The sequence below is a fragment of the Asterias amurensis genome, chromosome 13 (assembly GCF_032118995.1).
Source record: "Asterias amurensis chromosome 13, ASM3211899v1".
Lineage (NCBI taxonomy): Eukaryota > Metazoa > Echinodermata > Asteroidea > Forcipulatida > Asteriidae > Asterias > Asterias amurensis.
The window spans coordinates 16,764,754-16,776,234 of NC_092660.1; the positions used below are offsets into that span (position 1 = coordinate 16,764,754).

The following is an 11,481-nucleotide window of genomic DNA, read 5'->3' on the forward strand; positions in this document are numbered from 1 at the left end:
ATTTATGGGGGTCAACATTTTGACTCCCATAAATGGGCGACCATGTTAGTTCGCACAGTAGAAGGAAAACCACGCAATTTCGAGGCAAACTTGTGTGGATCATTGTATTCTACTTTTAAAACATCTTTCCAACCATATGCATTTTATAAAAAACGGTTACAAACGCTTTTGTTTTGACCAACTCGTCCGATCCAAGGCAACGTGTTCCTTTAAAGAGTACCCGGCTCCTAACTAAAGAACACTTCAAAAGCAACCAGTAAACCTATAACAGCATATTATGTTATTGTCCTTAACAATACCCCCAACGTTGATACTTTGTTCACTATGTTCAATTCAATAATATGCATTGCCTTTTCAACAATAAGAATAATCAGTACATGAAAAAAGGTGACCAAATCATGAGCACATAAAGTGTTCAAAGTGCCTTTTGATTATCATTGTGTTTCGCTCAGATATCCATTCTGTAATGGTAAAGGCTTGCAGCCAAAACTCTTACAGTCAATGACATCATAGACAAACAATCTGTACCTGACAGAGAACAAAAATAACACCGGAACAATGGACTGACAGCATTTTCTAGACTTGTTGTGTAAACAAAAAGGTGGAGTTTGACACTTCGAATTGGTAATGACCGGACAAGTAGGCCTACTGGGCACAGTCCGGGCATTATTCCTCGCAATAAATTTTAAAGGAAAAGTATACCTTTGATTATGTTTTAACCATTCGTTTGTTTTAATCTATGTAGATAAACACAATACACCTAACAGTCATCTGAAAATTTCAAAAAGTGGTCGCGTTTTTTTGTGTTTTTTTTTTTTTTAGATATCGCCGAAAATCCGGAGCGAACATAGTTTTACTGAAAAATTTGTGCATTCTGAATTGTTTTATTGAGGAGCAAATTATGATTTTTTTTTTCAATAGCAACTGACACATTTTGCATATTATTTTGCTCTGCTATACAAGGAAAATCGTTCACTGTGTTTATTTATATCCCTTGTTGGGGTTTGCCGTTTTCTCAGGAGCAAAAAATGTAAGCTATAAAAACAAATTGATACCTTGCCACCACAGACTTTTACTATTCTAGAGCCAGCGCTTGGTGGCGCTATGAAAAATTACAACGATATAGTCGGATACCCTCATGGCAGGACTTGTGCCATCTGATAGTGTTATGGAACACTAGATACCCGACAACTGTAATATTGCTTTTACTGCAAAAGTTTTGCTGCTGGGCTGCTCAAAAAAGTCGACGAAATGGAAGAAAAGGGAAGAGTGAATACCTTTGTTAATGATGGAAGCTTCATGGAAATGTTCAGAAAGAGGATGGAAGAAGAAAAACTCAGAGGTAAAGGAGAACAATCAGTGAGCGGGGCGAAGGACGGTGAGCTGCCGGGAGGAAGCAATCAACGACGGCCCGGCTGTGACTCGGCCACGGACATGACGGAAGGGTCGTCGAGTGGCCAAACTCCCACAGATAAAGAAACACTTTTGCCAGATCAAAAAACAACCAATAAAACAGATTCTGATGTTGAACAACCTTGTGGTGCCAATTCGCAAACTTTATCCACACAACAAAGTGAGAATATGGACAGAAATTCAGATATAAAACATGAAAAGCGAAAGTCAAAATGGGAGCAAGTTGAAGAAAAGACAACAGCAGATGAAGTGACAGCAACAGAAGATTCCAGTAAAACAGAATCTGCAGTAACGACCGCCCAGAAAAAGTATAGCCTTTTGTCACATGTGAGTCATTTATTGGAAAATTTGTTCCCCTTTCGTCACTTTTTCATAAATTTTAGTATTAAAATGATCCAATTCCCAAAAATGTACAGTTACTTTTACAGTCATGACAGTAGTAATCATGGTAAAACTAAATACGAGTTAACGGATGTTGACTAATGATTCGTGTTAGATTATATTTTTACAAAAAAATGATGGCCTTAACACTTTTCAACCCCAAAACTTTGAGCAGATTTTGGTGTTTATGTAATGGAAGTAGCCATAGTCAAGTGAAAAGAAATAAAAAGAGAGGAGGTAGAAAGACTTCATCACTCGAGGTCTGCTTGAGTTTGACGCTGTCCTTGTTTTTTTTACACAGGTCGGAAAACGAAAAGGGGGGAAACCTTCTCTAAAGACAGGAACCGTAAAGAAGCCCAAGACTCCAGAAGCGGTATGCAGGACTGAGCCCTTTTCTTTTCCCTATCCCTTTCAAACATTGCAGATGATAAGCTGTACCTTGGAGAGCATACTAAGGGCACCAAGTCAATGACTAGGGGTCACCGAGGTAATCGCTTTCGATACCTCTGTGAAGCACATGTATAAGGCCTCATCAATGCTTGAGAGATGCATGCCTACACCCTTCAAACCCTCAGCGTTCTCCCTTAACAATTGTCCACGGGCCAAATGCCAGTTAAGATGCCCCCCAAAAACAGTCAAAATTCACTCCAGAAGGCCAAAACCCTGACCCAATGATCAAATAATCAATTCTGGCTGTCGCACAAATTTCCATTTAAACCAGTCGAATTTCTTATCAACCCCACACCCCCACCCCTCCCCTCACCTGTTTTGTTGTTTGTTGCCTCGCATTTTGGCGGATAATTTTTGGAAGAAGTCTGAGGCTAACAAACGCTAAACAATTGTCAATAGCTAGATTCCTTCAAACTCTTTCTTACAACATCAATAGTTTAGTTTACTTTATTTTAAGACCTTCAAATGAGGGAGCCACATTTACAGCAAACTCCCTTAAATTTAAGTGCAAACCCTGGGCAGTGAGTAGTACTGTCATGATTACACTGTGCCAACCCTCAACCCAACACCAACTCCATACTTTGTTTATAATTGTCCTCTCATTCTATTTTATTTTCAGCCCAAGGATCCATGGTCCAAGTACTTGGCAGAGGTAGAAAAATACAAAGCGCATGTTTGTGGTGATGAGGACAAATCCCGACCATTAGTCAAGTGATGAATTCTCTCCAAGCCAGCAGTAATAATTGGATACATTTATTTCATACTTTGGTTAATATAAAGGAAGGTTACACCTTTGGTAATTTCACCAAAAATTAATGGCCATAAAAACCTACTTGGTAAAGGGCATTGGAGAGCTGTTGATATTACAAAACATTGAAATGACACCCTTTTGAAGCTATTTGGTTTTAGAGAAAGGGGTAATTTTCATACTCGAAATTGTGAATTATGAGGAAGGCTCTCACTCATCTGAAACTTTCTGAGAGTACACAACTCTATGCAACAAGGGTGGGTTTTTTTTCTTCCATTATTTTCTTGCAATTTTGATGACCAACCGAGCCCAGTTTTACACAGGTTTGTTATTTTGAGGCACACCAAGTGAGGATACTGGTCTTTAAGAGCTACCAAAAGTGTATCCTGCCTATTTAAAGGAACCATTGCCTTGGGTCAGTCGAGTTAGTCTTTGAAAAGCGATTGTAACCGTTTGTTATAGATTGCATATGATTAGAAATATATTTTAAGAGTAGAATATAATGATCCACATAAGTATCACTCAAAATTGCGTGGTTTCCCTTTTACCTCGACCATTTATGGGAGTCAAATTTTTGACTCCCATTAATGGCCGACCATTTTAGTTCGCAAAGTAAAAGGAAAACCACGCAATTTCGAGGCAAATGTGTGTGGATCATTGTATTCTACTTTATAAACATCTTTCAAACCATATGCATTTTATAACAAACGGTTACAAACGCTTTTCAAAGACCAACTCGACCGATCCAAGGCAATGTGTTTCCAACTAGCAAGTTTTGCTTGTTTTGTAAATATTAGTCAAATTGAAATTGGTCTACTCCTACCTCATTTATATTTCAATGGAGTAGTACTACAGTTGGTTAAAGGATTTTTCCAAAGTGGTTGTTTTATATATGGCATTTTTCTGGTACCATTTATTTGGTTTGTATCTATAAATAAACTAATAACTGCACCTAGTATAGAGGTTGTACAACTCGACCAGAGTTTTTTCAACCAGTATTTATTTATAAATCTTGGTTTTGCAAATAATGTGCTGTTAATTTCAAAATTGCCAAACCTCGAAGTGAAACAGTACAAAGACACGTGAAGTTCTAAAGACAAAGACGGCCACTAATTTGTATATTTCAAACCATACTAAGTAATGTTTTTTCGAGATTAGTATCATTAACATCTATTGGCTTCAAGACTCCGAAGACAAACCTAATGTAATTAAAGTTATTACCACTATCGTTACTTTTACAGGACCAGAAATATTTTTAAAGGACTACAAGTTTTCAGTGAACTTTCAGCAAGAGGTTTGGATATAAAAACTAGGGTTTAATTTAGTTCAATATTAGAGCAACTATTGATTACAGGACTACATTGTTTATGGAGATTACTTGGTAACCAGACCACAGATCAGCAGCTGTGATTGGTCAATTAAGAATTGACCTGGAAATACGGACCAATTAGATAAGCTCTTTTAAGAGCAGTGGGTAATTTTTTTTAAATCGTTTTTCTTAAATTCTGACTGCTAGTGCTAGTAGAACAAAAAAGAACAAGTCAATCTTGATTCAGTACATATTTATGCTAACTATTTCAGAGAAATTAACTTTCACCACTGACCCTGTGAACAAAAATGCATCTAAATTGGACATGGCCCATGGCCTACTCAACATTCCTCCAAACCTGTCCTAGTCAACAATCTTTTGATTGCTTTGAAATGTCCCTTCTGGAGTTATGCATACTATTAAATTAAATTAATTGTATTAAATAATTAGGGATAGCTAAAGTTAAACTAGCCGACTAGTGCAGTTATTGGCCCAGTTTAAATTTATTGCATTTTGGCCACTGTCAATTGGCTACGGCTATGGATTGCTATGTCATTATGCATTGAAATGTCCTTAGCAACAGTCACAGCCAGAGTCTGCTAAGCAACAACCAATGATTGTTTCTTTGAATATTATCCAAGACAATTATGTTAATTACAAACTTTGACAATAAAGTCTACTTTGTCAAAAAATAACTTTCATCCATTGTTTTAATTTTGAAGTGCTGTAAGTGTATTGCATGATTTTTGTTGGTAAAAGTACCAATATTGAACTGGTCATAGAACTGCTTAAGCAGAAAATGGTGCTTAAAGGCAGTGGACACTATTGGTAATTACTCAAAATAGTTATTAGCATAAAAACCTTACTTGGTAACGAGTAATGGAGAGCTGTTGATAGTATAAACCATTGTGAGAAACGGCTCCCTCAGAAGTAACAAATTAATTTTCGATAAAGAAGTAATTTCAACGAATTTGATTGTGAGACCTTCCGAAACCAAACATCTGAATGCACACAACTTCGTGTGGCAAGAGTGCTTTTTCTTCCGTTATTATCTCTCAACTTCGACGTACGACCAGTTGAGTTCAAAATTTCACAGGTTTGTTATTTTGTACATAATTATGTTGAGATACACCAACTAATGCAGAAGACTAGTCTTTGACAAGTGTCCAGTGTATTTAAAGGCATGGACAATAGTGGTAAAATACTCAAAATAATTGTTGCCATAACAACTTTGGTAACGAGCAATGAGGAGCTAGTTGATAATATAAAACATTGTGATAAACGGCTCCCTCTGAAGTAACGTAGTTTTTGAGAAAGAAGTAAAATATTTGAATTGAAGTCGAAACCTCGGATAAAGATAAGGTCCCGATTTCAAGCATCTGATATCACACAACTTGTGGGACAATGGCGTTGTTTCTTCCATCATTCTCTCTCAACTTCAACTACCGATTGCGCTCAAATTTTCACTGGTTTGTTATTGTATGCATAAAGTTGGTATTTGACAATTTATTATTTACCAATAGTGTCCAGTGCCTTTAACGATTTTCTGCTAAGCAGAAATGAGTAGGATACCAGTCACAAATTATGGCTAACCGCATTATGGTAAGCGTAACTATTTAGTGCTTATGTGGCTTTGTGTGTTTTAGCAGCTTTATGAAATTGGGCCCCAAAAGTGTAATAAAATTTATTATTATTGGCATAAAATATTTTGTTTGACGACCAGCCATTGCTGAACGTTTTGTCCATACCCCTTTGGTGATGATTGTTTCGTCTTATGATTCATCTTTCTCTTCAGTTTGAACTGCCACAATAAATCAGTGGTAAAAAATAGTTATCATAAATAAAATGCAGGCTGCTCAAACTAAATAATGCGAAAATATAACTACAGAGGGCGCCATTGCAAAGAGTAACTGTGCTGATGTCCATTGCATAACGAATCACTCAATCGTACCATTATTTTGTTAGTAAATTACTGGATAATTCCTCCGGAAAAATGAATAAAGTTAATTTCAATAGTGAAGAAGAAGTTAAGGAGTATCTCCATAATCTTGAAACTGAGTACAACTACCAGTGCCACCGTGAAAAGACGGGGGAAGGTGGGTAGAAAGCGCGATGGTCAAGTACCGAAATTTGGCCCATCTTTCTTACTTACTAAATCTTAGGCTGCGTACCCGTGCTGGCGGTTGGAACCAGTCCGTGCCTCTCCTCCGCAGCTCACAGTGCATTGAATCGGTCATTGGGTTGGGATGGGGCTTAGCGAAACTGGGTTGGGTTCTTTCATTTACATGTACTACGGTAGCCTACCGTTACAGAATGGATGGTTACACTCTAGAGAAAGGACCACACTTTCATAACGGTTACAAAATACAATACATGTTATTGTTAGTCGTTACACTAAATCAAGACTTTTGTGTTTACTAGTAGGCCTAAGACAGGGCTGTATGCTTCGTTTTTAAAAGGGCAAGGGCACAAAGGCATTTTCTCTTTGGCAAAGGGCACCCTATGAGGAAATTGTAAATATCTACTGGAGCATTTCAAGGGCACCACCAAGGCAATGCATTGGCAAAGGGCAACGGAAGCAATTGCCTTAGTTGCCTCCATAAAGTATCAGGCCTGCTAAGACTAAAGTTTAAACTGCTGCATGCAGCATTAAATGGATCAAACTAATTACCCAAGATGTATGATTGAAAACCTTCACCTCGCTTGTTGTTGTGCACAGTTTCAATTTCACCAAATCAGTTTTGTTGTGTAGTCAGTCAAATCAAATTCCTCAATCATTCTTAATTTTCAGCACAAACCAAAACACAATTTGAGAAGAAGTACGCAGAAAAAAATGATCCCCATTCATTTATCCTGCAAAGACCCAGTAACTGGGGCGCTGTATTCTTTTTTCGAAATGTTGACATCGGTCATACTAACTAGCGCCCCAGTTACTGGGTCTATGACTATATAAGACCAATATAACTTAGTTATTAGTAGTAGAAGATGTAAGTGTTTTCATGATTTGATAATGATTGCTTGCTTGCTTGCTTTTAAAACATAAATCACTGGCATGATGCTTTGTTTTTAAAGAGCAAGGGCCCCAAGGCGTTTCATCCATACCAGGGCAATAATCAAGGGCAACGAAGGCAGTTGCCACTGGTGCCTCCATCATTATCAGGCCTGGACTTAATAAACATGTTCATCTGTATTCTATGTCTTAATTAATTACAGGTTGCTACAGACTGGGAGAATTCTACGCCTCCATAAAAGGTGACTTTGAAAAAGCGACTGCTGCATATAATCTGAGCTGCACTAAGTACAACCATGTTGTAGCATGCAACAAGTTGGGAGCATTACATCTGTATGGAAGAGGTTTGTTAAGTTGTTTCATACAATCAAGTTTATTTTGCTGGTCAACTGTGGTCAAATGTTTGTGTACTACACTCAACAACTTTCAAATTGAGAAAATTTAATTAATATCAATAATATTAATAACCAGTTTTTATATAGCGTTTTTCACACCGGAGGGCATCTCAACGCGCTTCCGACATTATTACCCCTATTCACTGGGCCTTAAATAATTCCTTAACCATCTCATCTCCCTGGGGAGTATACAGCCTGTGCAACAATCATATGCACTACACGGCTAAACCAATCACAAGAACCATCTCTTGCCCTCACAGGTACCCATTTACCCTTGGCAGGCCTGTATGCTTCTTTTTTGAAAAGGCAAGGGCACCAAGGCATTTTCTCTTTGGCAAAGGGCACCCTATGAGGAAATTGTAAATTTCTACTAGAGCATTTCAAGGGCACCAAGGCAATGGCAAGGGGCATTGCCTCCGTGAAGTATCAGGCCTGCCCTAGATGGAGAGAAGCAATTATAGTTAAGTGTCTTGCTCAGGGACACATGTGTCACGACCGGGATTGGAACCCACACTCTGCTGAACAGAAGCACCAGAGGTTGAGTTTGGACTGGTGCTCTTAACCACTCGGCCATGATGCCCTGTGCATTGCAACGTGCGTACCAACCAAAAATACTTATGGTGTAGACGCAAACAATGGCCTGATGTTTCGACCCTAGCAGAGTCTTTCAAACTGATCTAAATAAAGCTAACATCAATCTCATACCAAAAGGTGTACTGAGTTCTTCTATATGCATACACAACACACAGATCCTACAGCTTCACATGGTTCAGTGTCTTGCTTGAGGGCTCAAGTGACAAGACGGAGACTCGAACCCACACTCTCAAGTGTCAAGACCAAGACTCAAACCCACACTCTATGCTGATTACAAACACAAGAGCTCAAGTCCGGTGTGCTTATCCACCGTCCCATGACATGCCACTAAGTTCCTCGAAATATGTGAACAAAACTATCTCCGAAGATGTTTGTTGTCAGCTCACGCTCTGCAGGCATGCACCTTTCCCTTGGATCAGCTGATTTCCTCTTTTTATAATATCCGCTTACCATTCAAAATCTTTTAAATTTTGTTATTTCCTCTTTTTGGTTAAGTTACAGTTGCATGCCTGGCTCTGGCGTTCTTGGTTCCAAGATGCTTAAAGTCATGTAGTCATAAACACATTAGTTAAATCTGACTGATCCAAAACCTGATCGTTATTTTCTAAACAAACTGTACACCACAAGAGGCACTGACATTCCTGAAACAATATTTCCAATCCTAGATTGATTTACTCCCGTTGTCTTTTCTCTTTGAAGGTGTTACCAAAGATAGAAAAAAGGCTGTAGAGTACTTCACAAAGAGCTGTGATGGAGGATACATGACAGGATGTTACGGTGCTGGTGTCGCACTGAGTGGCGGTGAGACTCGCGATGTCCCCAAAGCAGTCGAGTGCCTCAAGAAAGCCTGCAATAGTGACCACCAAGAAAGCTGTTATCAACTCGGAAGCATTTATCTGCAGGGTTTAGATACTGTTCAGAAGGACATGCGAAAAGCCTTCCAGTTTACATTGAAGAGCTGTAAGCTTGATCATGTCTATGGCTGTGCTAATGTTAGTCGTATGTATAAGCTTGGAGACGGCACGGCGAAGAATGAGAAATTATCACAAGAATACAAAGAGAAAGCGAAGGACTTGCAACGACAGGCGAAGGAGAAATCGGCACAGATGAAATTTGGAGAAACGGGTGGAAAATGATGTTGTTGAAAACTTAGACCAAATTAGAATTTAACAATTTCAAGTTTTGAAACTAATATTGTGAAAAACTTACTTATTTAGGTAATTTGAGGGTCGGAGTTTTAAAGTGAGCTGTGAACTAAGGAATATTTTATAAACATAAATCCCACTTTTTGCCATCAAGTGTTTATCAGTGAGAACTAACCTGCACATTTTTTTTTATGTAGCTATTTTTTTATTTACTATCTCAAAATATTTAGGTTCAGAAACATTTGTTTGCATTATCCTTTATATCTTGACAAAGAATTATGGAAATAGAAAGCAAAACTTTCTACCTCTACCTGAATGTTCCAAAATAAAAATGTTAGACGTCTTAGTGTTCTATTGCTCTAGACTTGGAGGGGTTGTGGGTTTGAATCCCACCCAAGTGATATGCCTGTGTAATTAAGTTCAAGTACATAATGTGTATAAGGTGCTTATCACACTTCGGTGTGTGAGATAAAGAAGAGAAAAACGTTCTTCATCTTTTATGCAATTTAACATTTTTTTACTGAAAGTCTTTGTGACTAACGATTGAGGGTTTCAATCTGTTTGTTTTAGCCAAGTGGTACTTTTTTTAACCAAAATACGGGTCAATATTTGTTATTAGTTGCTTCATCCATTGTATGGTTGTAGTGTATTGTTGATACCAAAGATGTGTAGATTCGTCACAACAGGATGCAGGGCCTAGCATTAACCAATCACAACAAGCACCTTGAATAGCTTTCACCAATCACAGCAGGGTGCTGAATAGCATTAACCAATCACAACAGGATGCAGGGTCTGGTTTTAACCAATCACAACAAGATGATTGACAGCATTGACTGATCACAACAAGATGCTGGACAACTTTGACCAATCACGTTCAGTCAGTCACAGGACAGTATGGGGCTTGAAAAGTCCCAAGGATAACTGGGAGTGGAACCACTCTCGTTGTAAAACCCAAAACCAGGCCTATTTCATCTTGTAACATGTCGAAAGGGCATGGCCATTTCCATTAGAAAATCTTAAAGTCAATTGGAAACTTTTAAAGGGCACAAAGGCCAAGACCAGGGGCAACGGAAGCCATGGCTTACATGTATACCTGCATGTAATTCCAGACCTAGCGGTGCATTATGAAGCTACCCTAGACCACAGCAGTTCTTGAACCAAGGCATGTAGGCATAGAAGTTTATTTTCATTCATGACAATGCTAGGAGTAAAACATTGCATCAAAATCCACTTGACCTCCCATAAACTAACTTTCATTTGTACCACTGCAGAATATGAACATCTCTGAAAATTTTGTACACAAGTTGTTTTAACACTTGTTAGTACTTTTGTTGGGCGCGAGAACATTGCATGCCACACACCGTTTAAGCTATGTATGTAAGCTCGACTTTACTCGATTATAATCTGAGATTGTTAAATATTCTAGTTTGTAGAGTTGGTTTGGAAATGCTATAGTATTAAGTGCAGCTCCAGCTAAAGTTACAAACAAGGTACAAGTTTGGTTTGTAGTTTTGATAACTGTTTTAAAATATAAAAAGTATGAACTTTGGTTTTATGAAGAGAAAAACAAGGTACTCAAAGAACTTCTGAACTGTTGTTGCATAATGGTCTTTCGTTATCAGATTTAAAGGAACACGTTGCCTTGGATCGGACGAGTTGGTCAAAACAAAAGCGTTTGAAACCGTTTTTTATATAATGCATATGGTTGAAAAGATGTTTTAAAAGTAGAATACAATGATCCACACAAGTTTGCCTCGAAATTGCGTGGTTTGCCTTTTACTGTGCGAACCAACACGGTCGGCCATTTATGGGAGTCAAAATTTTGACCCCCATAAATGGCCGACGTGTTAGTCGACGAGGTAAAAGGAAAACCACGCAATTTCGAGGCATGTTTGTGTGGATCAATGTATTATACTTTTGCAACATCTTTCTACCCATATGCATTTTATAAAAAAAACGGTTACAAACGCTTTTCAAAGACCAACTCAACCGATCCAAGGCAATGTGTTCCTTTAAGGGTGTGTTGTATTCAATAG

General features: G+C 38.2%; 2 protein-coding genes across 3 annotated transcripts; both read left to right on the forward strand.

Annotated features, from left to right (window-relative positions):
- The first annotated feature begins 1,200 nt into the window (after positions 1 to 1,200).
- Positions 1,201 to 4,961, forward strand: LOC139946543 (uncharacterized). 2 transcript variants are annotated; one of them, XM_071944241.1, is made up of 4 exons: positions 1,201 to 1,740; positions 2,096 to 2,167; positions 2,864 to 2,980; positions 4,234 to 4,961. In XM_071944241.1, exons 1-3 carry the CDS (start codon positions 1,252 to 1,254, stop codon positions 2,957 to 2,959), a joined length of 657 nt encoding a protein of 218 aa, XP_071800342.1. In that variant the 5' UTR covers positions 1,201 to 1,251; the 3' UTR covers positions 2,960 to 2,980; positions 4,234 to 4,961. The 2 variants fall into 2 exon arrangements, with proteins under 2 accessions (XP_071800342.1, XP_071800341.1); XM_071944240.1 differs by having other exon boundaries at positions 2,864 to 4,961.
- A 1,258-nt stretch (positions 4,962 to 6,219) lies between these two features.
- Positions 6,220 to 11,172, forward strand: LOC139946446 (cytochrome c oxidase assembly factor 7-like). The gene is made up of 3 exons (XM_071944106.1): positions 6,220 to 6,397; positions 7,515 to 7,655; positions 9,000 to 11,172. The coding sequence occupies exons 1-3, from the start codon at positions 6,295 to 6,297 to the stop codon at positions 9,434 to 9,436; spliced, it is 681 nt and encodes a 226-aa protein (XP_071800207.1). The 5' UTR covers positions 6,220 to 6,294; the 3' UTR covers positions 9,437 to 11,172.
- The last annotated feature ends 309 nt before the right edge of the window (positions 11,173 to 11,481 follow it).

Coding starts and splice junctions, on each gene's coding strand:
- LOC139946543 (XM_071944240.1), top strand. CDS start 1,252: ATGGAAGAAAAGGGAAGAGTGAATACCTTTGTTAATGATGGAAGCTTC. Junction 1,741..2,095: donor AGTATAGCCTTTTGTCACAT/GTGAGTCATTTA, acceptor TTTTTTACACAG/GTCGGAAAACGAAAAGGGGG. Junction 2,168..2,863: donor AGCCCAAGACTCCAGAAGCG/GTATGCAGGACT, acceptor TTTTATTTTCAG/CCCAAGGATCCATGGTCCAA.
- LOC139946446 (XM_071944106.1), top strand. CDS start 6,295: ATGAATAAAGTTAATTTCAATAGTGAAGAAGAAGTTAAGGAGTATCTC. Junction 6,398..7,514: donor CCGTGAAAAGACGGGGGAAG/GTGGGTAGAAAG, acceptor AATTAATTACAG/GTTGCTACAGACTGGGAGAA. Junction 7,656..8,999: donor ATTACATCTGTATGGAAGAG/GTTTGTTAAGTT, acceptor TTCTCTTTGAAG/GTGTTACCAAAGATAGAAAA.